Source organism: Rhinichthys klamathensis, unplaced genomic scaffold (genome assembly GCF_029890125.1).
Source record: "Rhinichthys klamathensis goyatoka isolate OS25496 unplaced genomic scaffold, OSU_Roscu_1.1 h1tg000168l_1, whole genome shotgun sequence".
In the NCBI taxonomy this organism is placed as follows: domain Eukaryota; kingdom Metazoa; phylum Chordata; class Actinopteri; order Cypriniformes; family Leuciscidae; genus Rhinichthys; species Rhinichthys klamathensis.
Genome location: NW_026606699.1, coordinates 1,495,444 through 1,510,860, shown reverse-complemented (window position 1 = coordinate 1,510,860; position 15,417 = coordinate 1,495,444). Strand labels below are relative to the sequence as shown.

The window sequence follows — 15,417 nt, the reverse complement described above, 5'->3', positions numbered from 1 at the left end:
ACTCAACAGTTTAACTCTGGGGGAGTTGTAAAATGAGCCTATTTCCAAAAAAAGTGGAGTATCCCTTTAAGAACACACAAGCAACCACAATCTTGATGCGTCATATTTAAATATGCAAATGAGATTTGAGAGATTTTCAGTGAATAACGGCACGAATCTGTAAATGAATAACAGAATTTTGGGTGAACTATTTCTTCAGATGTTGCAGAGTTAAAGGTGTCTCTTTTAACACCGTCTCTTTTACATTTTGTAAGTCGGACCATGTTTCCCTGACGCTCTTCTAGGGCATTTTTATCTGATATTGATGGCCAAAATTCAATTACAGGCAACTCCCGGACACCTTTTGATATTTGTTTCAGGACTGTCATTGCGCTAACCCCTAGCGTTGCAAACTGTAACAAACTGTAACATTTGGGCCATTGATCCAAGAGCTCACTAATAAAAGCTCTCTTGTATGACAGATTTGCTGTCAGGTGAAGTCAAGGAGATATTGTCTTTCTGATATGTGTGTATTTTTTTAGTTCGGTGTCTCTCTTTTGTCTAAAACTCATTCTCTAAAGTCTAAAAGTCTCATTTTGTTTGTCTCAGATCAGATATGCCAATGGAAATAGTCCTCTGACCTCAAGGTCTCTACATATGGACAGGCCAAAGACGACAATGAAGCCTTCGTGTGCTGATTCGGACCCTTTGCCCGAACCGAGTCCTGATGTCCGTGGCGCTGACCCCACCCTAGGCCTCCTGTCCGACAAACTCCGCTCATGTCCCGAGCAGGAGCTGTGGGATTGGGCCCCGAACCTGACGGAGACACACCCATCCGGCCAACAATCAAGGAAACGGCTCACGGTGAAAAGAGGAAAAGCTAAGATGTTCGGCTGGGGAGATTTCCAGTACAAAGTGAAGTCTGCAAGCCTCAACCTGTTGATCACAGGGAAGATTGTGGATCACGGCAACGGAACGTTTAGCGTTTTTTTCCAATACAACACCACCGGCGGTGGAAACGTCTCCATAGGGCTGGTTCCTCCGAGCAAAGCGGTGGAATTTGATGCAACGACTCATCAAACTGTTGTGCACTCGGTGGAGTCGAGGATGTTTAACTGCAGGGTGGAGCATGAGAAGGTGGAGAGAGGCACCAAAAGCACACGCTGCTGGTATGACCCGTCCCATGGCTGCGACCAGGACCAGACTCAAAGCCATGTCTCGTGGCTCTGCTCAAAACCGTTCAAAGTCATCTGTGTCTACATATACTTCTACAGCCTGGACTATAAACTGGTGCAGAAAGTCTGTCCAGACTATAACTACCACAGCGAGTCTCCGTACTTACCTTCTGGATGATCTTTGATCTCATAATGAGAGAAACCAGCTCATATTATAAGAATATTATTATTTTTCTTTTTTAAATTGTGAAAAATATTTAGTAGCCTACTGTTTGTCTCTATACTCACGTATGAACTTAGCTGATCTCGGTGGCAGGTGCTGGTGAATATGTGTCATTATTTCTGACAGACAGAGCAAAACTTAATGAGTTCCTGTAATTGATTTTTCTTTGCTGAGATCATGTGTCAACGGTTTTGTCATTTCTCGTTGTGAATTAATGAAATTGCTGTGAAAGTGAATGTAATTTCATTATTGAATACAATCTGCCTCCACGCACTTGGGGGCAATTACTTATCACATTGAAAATGAATGTAAAATGCATGTTTACCTTAATGTTTCTTAAAACTTCTACTTTTCCTAAAAGTAATCATTTCGGAGAGCTTCCATTCTCATACAGAAATGCGGGAAAAAATGCGTACGTCATAGAAGTATTTTTGCACGGCCTTTATTTTTTACAGTAAGTCTTAATAAAAATATGCTTCAGTTTCTTAGTGCAAAATTTCATTTCTTTCGTTTGTCCTTCCTTTCTTTCGCACGAGTGTCTCTAAAGAATCGCAAACTGAGGTGATTAGTCTATTGTACTAAGCGCTGAGAAAAGTAACAGACACCACATGATAACGCCTGTTCTTTTGTTGAGAAAAATTGACAACTGGATAATGCTACAAAGAAACTTTATTAGTAATTTAGAAGCCCCGAAAACTTAAAATATCATACTAATATCATCAAATCATTCAGAACGATCACAATTGCGCATTTACAGTCCCTGTTTCAAGATAATTGTCATTCTACCCACCCATCCATTCTTCCTATATTCGCAGTGCGCTCGTGCAGTAGCGCGCATGACGTCATCGCTGCTCCTGCAAGGACGCGCACCCAAAAACACGCAGTGATACACACATAGTGTTTCATTTTCGCATTACAGAATGACTTAAACATCTGCAGCCGGGATCCAAACTCATAAGGTAAGTCTCACACTAATCCAATTCCTTATAAGGCCTTTTATAATAAGTCGATAATTTCCAGCTTTTACTGTAGCTGTTGCATAATGACAGAATAATATTAGCTGTTTGTTTTGGTGCGGCAGAGAATGAAATCCGGATGTGAGAGTCACATGCAGGATGATGAATATTGTAAGTGACGAGTGTACTGTAGCATTAATTAGGTTTATTTACAGAGATATCATCTTCCTGTAGAGAAATGCTCGCAAAAGATAAAGAGAGGCCTGTGTGTGTTCAGTCAATTATGTGTGTGGTGCATTGATGAAACAATGAATGTTTTGTTTTTTTCAATAGCACAATGACCAGTTATCTTCTATAAATTAAAACTATGTGTTAAACATGTTAAACTTATAAACATGTGACAATATCATCAATTGTGATGAAATTATTTTCCTTTTTATTTCAGATAATTGATAAACATGGAGAAAGGGAACCAGTGAGTATGCATTCATTTGCAGACATTCATGATTGTACACTTAAATGAGATGCTTTCATAATTGGTTTGTCATGTCTTTGCAGAGGTTATTCTCATTTTGACCAGTTTCTCCAAAGTCAAGAATCATCGGTGGTGAACAAGTTCCAGCAGAAATACTGGAAAACCAAACAAACACTGATCAAAGTCACAGGAAAGAAGGAGGACGAACATGTCGTTGCTTCCGATGCCGACCTGGATGCTAAACTCGAGGTGAGAAATGGACAGAATTCAGACTTTTCTCTGAATCTGAAGGAAAGGTCATGTGATGGGTTTGGTTTGGCTTGCTTCCCCTCAGGTGTTTCATTCAGTGCAGAGAACGTGCATGGAGCTCCTGAAGGTGATCGAACTGTATCAACGGAGGATCAGCTGTAAGTAGACCTCAATTTCACACATTTATTAATATTCATATCATTGATCTCTAGTGAAAAAGAAGTGCGCTTAATTGTATTGAACGTGCATTTGTAGTGTACTTCTATACTCTTAAAAGTATATTTAGGAAAACTGTACTTGCCGATAATATAATAGCAATGAAATAAACGGCTCTTTTAGTGCACTTAAAGAGAGTCCACTTTAATGTTTCTTAACACACTTAAGTACACTTTTAAAGTGCACTTTGTTATAATGTCAATTAAAGGTTTTACCTTAAAGTACATTTAAAACCATTATGTTTGAATAATCTTTGTCATTCATTAAAAAAAATATTATTTTGGTGCTGACTAAAATACTACAGCATGTGTAAAGTTCTGTTGTGTTATTTAATGTTACATTTAAAGAGAACATTTTAAATGTACTCATTCGCAACTTCAGCATTACGGTCATATCATTAACTATAGCTTAAGTTCAGCTAATTGCATTTAATATAATTTAAAACTATAATACATTTTCAGTTAATTGTAAACAACGTGCATTTAGGGGTCTGAAAACATTGCATTCAGTTTGCACTTACTGTAAGTACATTATTTTAAACTATATTATTTCCATAATAAGTACTCTTTTCTATGTCAAAGTGTACTTGTTTTTCATTTGTTTCTCAAAACTGTTTGCTGTGCTGTTCAAATGTTTAAAACATAAAGGTGGTAATTTATTAATCCAAGGTAATTTATTATTCCAAGGAAATAATTAGTATATGTGGCTTAATTCTGATGCTCTTTTCAGTTTTGTCTGAGGAGGAGAATGAACTGGGTCGGTTCCTGCGTTCGCAGGGCTCTCAAGACAAGAGTCGCGCTGGAAAGATCATGCAAGCTACTGGGAAAGCGCTCTGCTTCTCTTCACAGCAAAGGTCTCTTCATTTATTCAGTGTTTCAAAAACAACCCTGCATTGCTGGTGAGCCGTATGTTGTGCATGGTTTGCTCTGGTCACCAGCATGTGAAGCAGGAATGCTGATAGATCAGCTCAGGTTAGCTTGAGAACAGGCTGGTCCACTAATAGCTAGTCCAGCACTGTAACCAGCCTGGAATTCATGCTGGATTTATTTCAGTATTGAAGATTCTATATCAACTTCAGTCAGTCATATGTGATTGGTTTGAGAGTTCTTCTCATTGATTGGTTCCTCACTGCAGATTGGCGCTGCGAGGTCCACTGGGCCGCCTGTACCAGGAGGTGGAGACCTTCCGTTACCGAGCGATCTCCGACACGTGGCTGACGGTGAACAGGATGGAACAGTCACGCACGGAGTACAGAGGAGCTCTGCTCTGGATGAAGGACGTTTCTCAGGAGCTCGACCCGGACACACACAAGCAGATGGAGAAGTTCCGCAAGGTCAGTCTGTCCCAGAGCACCAGGTTTCCCACACAATCGGGCTATTTTGAAAATGTATAGTGTACTAAAAAGATTATCTGTATAGACAAAACATGAAAAAGAGATACTTTTACTAATGTGTATTGATCTTTCTGAGATGAGAAAATAATTTAATTTATTGTGTAAAGATGTGTTAAAGCTGCAGTCCGTAGTTTTTCCTCTTTGTCGCCATCTCTGTTCGAAATCTGCAATTGCAGTTATTCGCGGAATTATAAATTTTACGTGAGTTGCACTTTGACACCCTCGACACGGCACAGCGCGGATGAACACAAATGTTTGAGGAGACTGAGGCTGTCAGTCACCGCGCCGGTGTGGATACTGGCATTCAGAATCACAGATTATTCTTTTTGGAAGTATGACCAACATAAGAATTTTCACCGGAAAATGTCATCCGAACAAGTAAGAAACATCCACTTTTGTTCTGGTTCTGACATTGCAGTAAATCGCGCTGATTAAATCTAACAATCGCTTATAAGTTATCATATCACGCAAAACCGTGCAAATTATACTTTGTTCTCAAATTGTTAATGTTAACAACGTCAAAATGGACATGGAGGCCCCCCAAGCCCCCCCCCCCACACACACACACACACACACTTACACACACTTTATATGAATAAAAAAGGTTTACAGTGCAAATACTGCTGTTGCATACTGTGCATAAAAAAAATAAAAAATTACAGTGACATAAGCTATAAAAAAATCATGTTCCTCTGCCTTTTTCAGGTTAAATAATGTTTATAGATGGGTAAGGTTACAAATTATTTATTAAGTAAAAAGACTGTTTGCTAACAGTTAAATGACAATTAACTAAACATTAAATAACTAACAATTTACCATCTATTAATGATTGTTATTATAAAGTGTTACAGAAAACTTAAAGATATGTTAGCATTTTCATATTTTGATATTAGAAGGGAAGGGATGCTGCTTTCACTACCAATGCTTAAAAACATCCCAAGCTAATGTTTGATGCACGGAATTTATTGTGTGGTTTTCCTAACCCCCATTGGTAAATAGATTATCATGGTGGAATAGTTATGCTATGCCACTTTCATCAAAACCTATTAGCTATAGCAATGTCAAGTCATTAAATACGATAAACAGTGATTCTGGAACTCCTTAAACCGTTAAAAAACATATTACAGTATGTAACGTTAACCATATTCCGTCCGTTCGAAAAAAAATTTGCACTAACTGTTCGTTACAAGCAGCATTTGCCGTCAGGCAGGTAGCTAACATAAACATATTTTTGCTAGCCTAATGTTACCTGCTGCAAAATTACACCATTTGTACAAGACAAGTAGAGCTATTTTTATGCAGTGTAATTTATTACTTTACTACTATCTGGTATTTTTCTTAACCTTCTCTTCTTTCTTTTCTGGCTTCCTGAAGCATAATTCCGCTTCATGATAACTCCCGAGGAGGTTTGTATTTTGCCGGCAGCAGAGATCGCGTGGTTGGCTGGCTGCTGTCAGCGACTACTGAGGGGGCCCCCTTGAGGGGGATTCCGATAACAGTGTCATTGCACTTTACTGCATTGACTATCAAAGGGGCGCTCACAGTTTTTCGTTGCATTTTATTCTTAAACAGTCGTTGTCTTGGGGCCCCAGTCCACCTCGGGGCCCCAAGCAATTGCTTGGTTTGCCTGTCCTGTTCCGACGGGCCTGCTAGCCGAGACTCCTTCTTTATGTGTACAGATGTGACGTAATGACGCAAAGACATGCTCGAATCTCCCGCGGAAATCCACCAGTACCACTGGAGTTAAAAACATTATTACAAGCTTACCACTTTGAATCGAGCTAAGGCAAGCAGAGAGTTTTGAACACTGGCTGGTTATGTATTTTTTTCAAATATGTATTTTGGAAAAAATTTAACCCAAAAAAAGCTACGGACTGCAGCTTTAAAACAGTGTTAAAACAGTTAAAACAGTTAAAACAGTTTTAAACAAATTGGGGAAGTGAAAAGACAATACGTGTTTTAAAGCAAAGCTAGATAAATCAAAACATTTATTTTCAGGGCCTTTATGGGAATCCTGAAGCTGTCAACTGTGGATGGGGGGAAAATTGGGCTAGTTTTCATTCCTTTTGGATGAGTTTTGAGTCGCTTTAGGCTGGACATTTTTCTGTGACTTGCCAACCCTGCAGTGACGGTGTTACTGTAGTGAAAGCTTTTCACCAGCAGAAGGCGTAACATGTCTTCTAATCATTCTCATCTGCAGTGGGATAAAATAGACTGCATCCAAAATCACATACTTCCCTGATCCCTACTACAGTATATAGTAGGCAAAAAACGGATTGTCTGCGTCCGAAATCACATACTCTCTTGAGTAAGTACTTATTTTGAATAAGTAATTACTTCACAACCGCTTAAAAAAGTATGTTCTATATAGTATGAATGTGTGCAGTATGAATGTAATCTGGACGTACTACATCTGCCATGTTGTCATTATCATGTGATCTACCAGCATCAGTTGGTTACAGGGATGTGCACAGGGGGGTTGCTCAGGTTGCCCGGGCAACTGCCCATATGCCCTTCTCACTCAAGTTGCCCTTCCGAGAAAAAAATTAAATCGTACAATGGATGCAGAATTTCACGTAGGCCTAAATTAAAAAAAAAAATCGCAAAGCCTCATTCACTTCCATTCGGGCACCGAAAGTGAAAGTCAGTATGAAGGGCAAACGCTGCACGCGACCGGCGTAGGGCCACGCAAATTACTTAAGGCCACGCCTCCATCTCGTGTCATAGTCATAGCGCGCCGTCAAATGTGTAGCTACAACATCCACGACAAAATGAAGCGAAACTATCCTTCTGGTCACGAAAAGAGGAAGAAGAAAAAAAACATGAGAGTGAATTGCGGGAACAACAATCAGGTAAACTTGTGTTCTCTCCTCTCTAAGTTTGATGTCAGCAAAGTTTGATGTTTTTCGGTCTTGCTAACCTTGCTGGGCAGGCAGTGCATCTCTTGCATCACTTTGTGCCTGACAAAAGTGAGAGTAAAATACAATTATTTATTACGTTTGTTTTTGATAAACGACAAAGTGCAACGGTGTTTGTTTACTGCAGCTCGGAAAACATAACCGCGTCGCGTGTGTTATCATGCGTTAATATGCGCGTGCACGAAATGAAACTCGCATTTTTCAAGCAGAAATATGTGGAGACCAGACATACTGTACAATACATGCACGTGAATGATGGCACTCCCAATCAAAGTACACATTATAAAACAAGACACTGATTATCTAGTCTCAGTGTAGTTAAAAACTCTAAACAACTGCACTAATTATGCAAGATAGAAAGCAATGTATTGACAATTTGACATTGATTGACTATTGATTTATAGGCTATATTGAATTTAAAATGTTGATTAGCTGGACATACTGGTCAATATGGATGCACATCCCTCAGTAAATAATAACCATAAATCAAGAATTGCTTCAACTGAAAATTAAAAAATCATACTGATGCCGAAAATGCCCAGGCTGTAGAAAGAACCAAAGTTAATCCCAAAAGCCAAAGCTCAGGGTTATAATTTATTATTTTCTTCTTATTTTACGTTAATATTCACTTACTTAATAATATTCACTTATTATCTTAACATTCTATAGAAAATACTCTATTCAACAAATATTGTTTGTTTGAACCTCATTCTGTTCTATATTCTTGTACTTATTCTTTGACTGTTTTGTTTAAAGGAGGGAGGATTGTATTGAGAGCACTGAAGTGTCAGTTGTGACTGTGGCAATGGCAAATGGTTTACATAGCTCACGACATCACAGGTCAGGTAGAGGGCCCTTTAGCAGAATTAGGCTTAGGGCCCGAGGAGGAGGTCAGGATCGGCACTGGGTTTAGCAGTCGATTCTGTTCCCTACCGGTATTCCTGTTCCCTTTACGCAATCATATTACAAATCATGCGTAGTTGCCCAGATTAGCAAAAAGCACAATTTAATGTACGGGAAGCCAAAAGGTTAAAAAGGATTGTATTTTTTCCGAAATCTAAGCGTTTTTTTTTTTTTTTTTTATTAGAAGCGAGTTTTTCCCCATCTGTCAATTCAATCCAGATTATTTATTTAAAAAATAATAATAATAATAATAATTAAAAAACAATAAACAATAATATGAGGAACTCTTTTTCTCATGTGTATTTTGGTGACATTTAACATATTGTTAATACATTTTGTATACTGTTTACAAAGTTGTATATCATAAACCTGTCATCTTTGACGTTTGCAATCTTAATAAATAATAATAATACCATAATATGAGGCATTGCGTCGTTTGGACATAAACACGATCAGATAAGGCAATTTGTATGGGCAAAATTCAACTGAATATATTCCTTCATATAGCCCGTGAGTTTTGGGGGTAGTGCCCTTTTTTCAGGTCAGAGCAACTGCCCCACAAAATTCCTGTGCACGTCCCTGGTTGGTTAACTTCACTGCTATTCACAAATCCTCTCCCGTGGCCTCCTGTGAATTCAGACATACTTATTTTGTCACATGCTTTTTTTTTCCTCACAAAATCTCAAACTCTCATAAACCCGTTCCTGTGGGACATGTGTGTGTTTTTGTGTGTCAGTGATGTGTGAATTATGGAGTGGGTTGCTTGTATTCTGCCCCTATACTCATACCATACAGAACATACTTCTTTAGCACTCGTAAAGTACTTATTCAAAATAAGTATCTACTCAAGAGAGTATGTGATTTCGGACACAGCCAGTGTGATGGGAGATACTACGTTTTTTGAAGCTCTGAATCAATTGAACCAATTGCTTTGTAAAACTATTTAGTTTATAATAGTTTAAACACCTCAAGGTGGCGCCACCGGCTGGTCAGAACCGTGTAACTGCTACGGAAACTGTGTATAAAGAAACTGTTTATAAACCACTGACAAATGGTTTCATGAAAGTCTAATCTATTAAATGGAATTTACAAATAATTAAATACCATTAAATATGAAAGCTCTGTAAAATGTATGTTTTAATGATTTGTAGTCATTGTTTTGTGTGCAATTAGGCAGAGCGTTGGCAAACTGGGTCAATTAGAAGCAACTAATTATCATTCTCTTTTTGTATTATATACGCATACGTATTAAAATTCATGAAATGAATTTAAAATGAACCTACATTCTAAAACTGACCTGAGATCAGCTAAAAAACCCATTAGACACTCGTTGTGTTCACCAGATCAACGGTTGTTTTTGACGGGCAGCAGCTTCATCTCTTTATATCCCTCAGGTTCAAACTCAGGTGCGTCACACCAAGACCAGTTTTGACAAGCTGAAGAATGATGTGTGTCAGAAGGTTGATCTGCTCGGAGCCAGTCGCTGTAATCTGCTCTCACACGTCCTGACAACCTATCAGGTGCACCTTCTTGTAGCTTTATTATTATTATTATTTTTTACCGAGTTGTGAGCATTGTACATGTGCATTATTATTATATTTATTATTATTATTTGATCTAAATGAATTGTTAATAAAGCCAGTTATCCACAATTTAGCAGAATGAAGTCTTGCAGAGAGTCGTGTCATAAAGATAAATATCTGTCTTTTCTGTGCTTCAGACCACATTGCTTCATTTCTGGGAGAAAACCTCTCACACTATGGCTGCTATTCATGAGAGCTTTAAAGGCTGCCAGACTCATGAAGCTTCAGCACTGGGGGTGAGAGCTTTCAAAAGAAATTGATCTCATTATGTTTTAGATTCATATTTTGGGGATGGATGTGTATATTTACTTATAGCTCTCATTTAGTGTTAAAGTTCCCTTGTGGTCAATAATTGTATCCCCCTTAAAACTCATCTTTGATCGCCAAAATCACATATAAAAAAAAAAATTCCTTGAAAAAAATGCCTTAAAATAGCTTGAATGTAACTCTACACCCTTGCCCTTATTTAGTATACGTGGAATATGCAAATGAGCCCCGCCTCCACTCACTCACTCGTTGCTTGATTTGAACATTTTTATTTAGTTTAAAGGAAGATTATTTTACATATACATTTATTTACTTATTTAGCAGGTGATTTTATCTAAAGCATATTCTGGAAAAATGCGCTACCATTCAAAAGTTTGGAGTCTGTAAGATTTATGTTTTTAAAGATATTATACTTTTGTTCAGGAAAAATGCATTCAATTGACAATAAAGAGTTTTATAATGTTACAAAACATTTCTATTTTAAACAAATGCGGTTCTTTTAAACTTTCTATTCATCAAATAATCCTAAAATAAATACGTTTATTGTTTCCAACCTTGATCATAAAAGTAAATGTTTCTTGAGCAGCATATTAGAATGATTTCTGAAGGATCATGTGACACTGAAGTATGGGGTAATGATGCTGAGAAAATTCTGCTGGAATAAATTACATTTTAAAATATATTAAAATAGAAAACAGTTATTTTAAATTGCAATAATATTTGACAATACTACTGTTTTTATTGCTCGTATAAATGCAGCCTTGGTGACCATAAGAAACTTCTTTCAAAAACATTTCTAAAATCTCCCCGTCAACAAACTCTTGAGTGGTGAATTATGGAACATCATCTTAATATCGTCTCTATCAGTAGAGGATTGCTCTCATACTATGTGGGGAAAGTTATTCACAATAGGAACATATACTTATCCCAAAATGGGCTTTTGCCCCAGGTTTGTGTTTTTTGTGTGTGTGTGTTTTAATTTCTGCCAGACTAGTGTCACCAGATGGAATGGCAAAAAAATAAAAAAAATAAATTGTCTTAAATTATTAAATGCTCACCCATCTACCATTGTTTGGACAAACAGGCTGTGATATTATGATGCATGTTCAACAAATATGTTCATCTGTTGTGTCTGATACTCCAGGGTTCAGATCAAGCTTCAAAGAAAAAGGTGAAGAAGAAAACAAAGGCAAAAGCAGAAGACGAGGAGACGAGTCAGAATACAGATGAAACGTAGGAGCTTTTCAGTCCTCATTTCCTTCGTTTATTATGTGATACACACCTCTAATCGCTCGTTTCTTCTGTTTCAGGCTTATTTCAATTGAACAAGAAACTCTGAGCAGTAACTCAGTACAAACAGGTAAAGCTTTCATACACACGTGTTATACATGAGTCCACAGGAATAACACAATAACTAATATTCATCCTTAAAGGGGACCTATAATGCCCTTTTCCAAAGTCCCAAAAAGGGCTCTTTCAAAAACAAGCTTGAATGTTCAATAAACACATTATTTGTCACATATTCTCCATTGTTGCAGCTCCTCTCTTCCCAGTCTGTCAGTATCGCCCTGTTTAGTTCCTGTCTCTATGAAGCCCCTCCTTCTGAAAAGCACAATGTGCTCTGATTGGTCGGCTGGACCAGTGTGTTGTGATTGGTCAACCCTTTTCATGCTCAAACAGCAACATTATGCACTAAAAAAAGCCCCAAAAGACCTGTTTAAAGCTTTAAACATGATCAACAATGCCTTTTTTCTCTCTCTGTACACTGCACATACAGGAAATGATGAGTGTTTCTCTGGCGGTCAGGAGAAGGATGGCTTGAGTTTGTTGGATGAGATTCTGGGCAGCAGTTCTCTGGAGGACAGGGGTTTCTCGCAGGAATGGCGTGAGGTGTTTGGGGAGGATGAGCCGGCCGGCAGTAGCAGAGCAGAGATCCAGCCCTCTGAGGAAGAGTACGCCTTCTTCCTGCCTTCCAAACTACTCGACCAGAACATCAACGACCGACAGTCCACGGCCTCAGGTGAACAGAGATATCCGACTACTGGCAGGAAGTTGGTTCATTGTAGACAAAAACAGGCTCTTACTGTAACCAGCCGGGTCCTTTAGGGGCCAGTTCATCTGATACAATAATAATTGATCATCATGGAACAAAATATACACTACCCCTTTTTTATGTTTTTAAAAGATGCTCCCCAAGGCTGCGCTTATTTGATCAACAATACAGTAAAACTTGAAATATTCATTTAAAATTTAAAATGTAAAAACAATTTAAAATAACTATTTCTATTAAATTATGTTTTGAAATTTTGATTTATTCCTGTGATCAAAGCTGAATTTTCAGCATCATTACTCCAGTCTTCAGTGTCACATGATCCTTCAGAAATCATTGACTTAATTAAAATTTTCATTATAAATGTTGAAAACACTTGTGCTGCTTCATATTTTTGTGGAAACCATGTTTTAAAAAAAAAAATCAGGATTCTTTGATTAGTGAAAGGTCAATAAGAAATATGTTGTAACATTATAAATGTCTTCACTGTGAATTGTGATCAATTTAATGCATCCTAGCTTAAATAAAAAAACAGTAGTATACATCTACTGTAAATTCTCTTTAATTTGGTCTGTATTCCAGGTTGGGCAACAGCCATTCCACAGAATATCCCTGAAAGCTCCTCTGTAGCGAGTCAAATCTCTTCCAAATCTGCAGCGAAAGGTAAATGATCAGAGCCTTTTATAGTGTGTCAGACTCAACATTGGGAGTCTAAACATGAATTGATCCATTGTGATGCATTGATCTGACACAGAATTTAATACTTGCTTCCAATGAAATTTTGTGACTTTTTCTCATTTATGGTCATGAACATGCATGCAAAATTTCAATGTTCATGTTTTGACATATACATAATTTCTGTTACGTTTGTGATGTTAGTGGATCAGTTTGACCCATATGACCACATCATTTAACGTTCTAAGGCAACTGTACAGACCCAAAATAATAACATATCTTGGTTATATTTTGTTATTTTAGTTTTTTACTTCCCTATGAAGCTAGAAAATGAGCTTTTCCCCACTTATTTCAATACAGAAAAATATTTTGTCCGCCACATATGGTAAAAATGAGCTATCATTTCTTATTTCAATCTATCTGAAATACAATTAAACCTGTTGTTTTTCTTGAAATTTTGTGACTTTTTCTCATTTAGGGTCATGAACATGAATGCAAAGTTTCAATACACTGATGTGTTTTGACATATACACAAAACATGTTCACATTCACGTTTGTGATGTTCGTGGGTCAATCTGACCCGCATATTTTTATGTTCTAAGGCAAGAATTGTATTGAATCCAATTAGGGGCGATTTTACCCCGACTATGGTTATTCCCAGAAATCGAACAGTGCACGAGGGTTAAAAAAGAAATAGATACATACAATTGAGACCAAATTTCAGAGCAAATATGTACACCTCTAACTTTAGCTTGTCTTATGTATATTGAATATATTGTAATGCATCTTTTAATCATCTTTTATTTTCAATTACAGATACCTCAAAAGATCTCTCTGCTTGGTTCAATCTGTTTGCCGATCTGGATCCGCTGTCAAACCCGGATGCAATCGGCCGAACCAATGAGGAAGACGAACTACTGAACGCTTAATCTGCCCTGATCCAGATGCACTTTATCGCTCTTGTCGCACAAACGGCAGTTTATGCAAGAGGCCTACAGATCTGGACAGATATCAAGTGATTTCTTTATGCCATAGCAGTAAACCTTAATTATTTAATGAAGAAATATTTGCTGCCAAAGGAAATTAATAATAATCACTCTGGCCTTGATTCCTTTTCTATTGCTAGTATTGTCAAGGCAGTTTGATTTGCCATAACATTGTGGATTTACTTGTTTTACATAAATGTATATATTAACATTTCTCAACATTATCAGCAACAGTAAGTCGTTTTTGGTTTGTATATTGTGATATTGCATGTTTTTTTGTAAATCACTATTTATTGTAAATGTTTGTCTTAATTTAGTGCTGACTACTAAAACTAATGCTGCATTTCAAAAGCCTTAAATATGAGAGGGGTCCTTGAATTCATTTATTTTGATGAAAGTCATATTGTATATTATCTTATGGAAACTTTATCTGATGTGAAAGCAGCTGTTACAGTGTATATATTTTTTAGATGTATGGATAAGTTGTAGAATGCAACTCTAACCACCTACTTTTTACAGTCTTGGTTCTGGAAGTATTTTTTCCCCCTTAAAAAATAATAAAAAACCTCAGTGCTCATGGTAGGTCTGGTTTGAAAGATTTAAACATTATTCGATTTATTTATTTTTTCCAGAACCTGACTATTGTACTCTATTATTTTTGACAGGAATACCAAACGTTGGTAAAAACGTGGACATATCAGGTCCTATGAAGTAAGCATTTATGTACATGTTGTTTAATTGTATTTGTGCTGATTATATGTGTGTGTGCCTGAAAACTGGGTCCATCGTACTACAAATATCCTGAAGCATTTTAAATATGAATACCTGGGTATTACCTTTCAACTACACATACCTGCAAACATGTAAGTGCAATAAAATGTAATAAACATGCTTTTGTAAATGTGAATCCACATAACACCTAATACCCTGTGGAAACAAATTGCCTTATACTGAAGTCAGTTCTTAGTATCAGTGCTTTCCTAGAAAGAGAAAAATAAATGCATCACAATAAATCAGAAACCGCTACACCAAATAATTCCATATAAATTTCAATATTTTGTGCTGTATTATTGTGTTTACAGTTCTACCATTAATATGTAACTGGATGGCATGAAATGAATTAATAAAAGATGTGTAATTTTACATTTGTGCACTCTATATATTCAAAAACTAACTGGAAACTGATATTTAAATATGTAGATTTATGAGTTATTGCAGTAAAAGATGATTGATCGATGATGATTTTTTGTAACTAAATCCACATAACACCTAATATATAGTCTCAGTACTAATGTAAAAAAAAATCCTGCATTCCCAATTCAACAAAAAAAAAAATATTAGGAAGCACATACACGCAAATATTCTACTT

At 37.0% G+C, this 15,417-nt stretch overlaps 2 protein-coding genes across 3 annotated transcripts; both read left to right on the top strand.

Annotated features, from left to right (window-relative positions):
- The first annotated feature begins 404 nt into the window (after positions 1-404).
- Positions 405-1,398, top strand: LOC130091497 (neurexophilin-1). Its single transcript, XM_056259407.1, has one exon. It carries the CDS (start codon positions 637-639, stop codon positions 1,330-1,332), a length of 696 nt encoding a protein of 231 aa, XP_056115382.1. The 5' UTR covers positions 405-636; the 3' UTR covers positions 1,333-1,398.
- A 781-nt stretch (positions 1,399-2,179) lies between these two features.
- On the top strand, positions 2,180-14,379 carry ica1 (islet cell autoantigen 1). 2 transcript variants are annotated; one of them, XM_056259503.1, is made up of 14 exons: positions 2,209-2,336; positions 2,459-2,504; positions 2,779-2,808; positions 2,892-3,057; positions 3,143-3,215; positions 4,003-4,126; positions 4,408-4,606; positions 9,882-10,007; positions 10,208-10,306; positions 11,482-11,570; positions 11,648-11,697; positions 12,115-12,357; positions 12,970-13,050; positions 13,879-14,379. In XM_056259503.1, the coding sequence occupies exons 3-14, from the start codon at positions 2,792-2,794 to the stop codon at positions 13,989-13,991; spliced, it is 1,380 nt and encodes a 459-aa protein (XP_056115478.1). In that variant the 5' UTR covers positions 2,209-2,336; positions 2,459-2,504; positions 2,779-2,791; the 3' UTR covers positions 13,992-14,379. The 2 variants fall into 2 exon arrangements, with proteins under 2 accessions (XP_056115477.1, XP_056115478.1); XM_056259502.1 differs by lacking the exon at positions 2,459-2,504 and having other exon boundaries at positions 2,180-2,336.
- Positions 14,380-15,417: the final 1,038 nt, after the last annotated feature.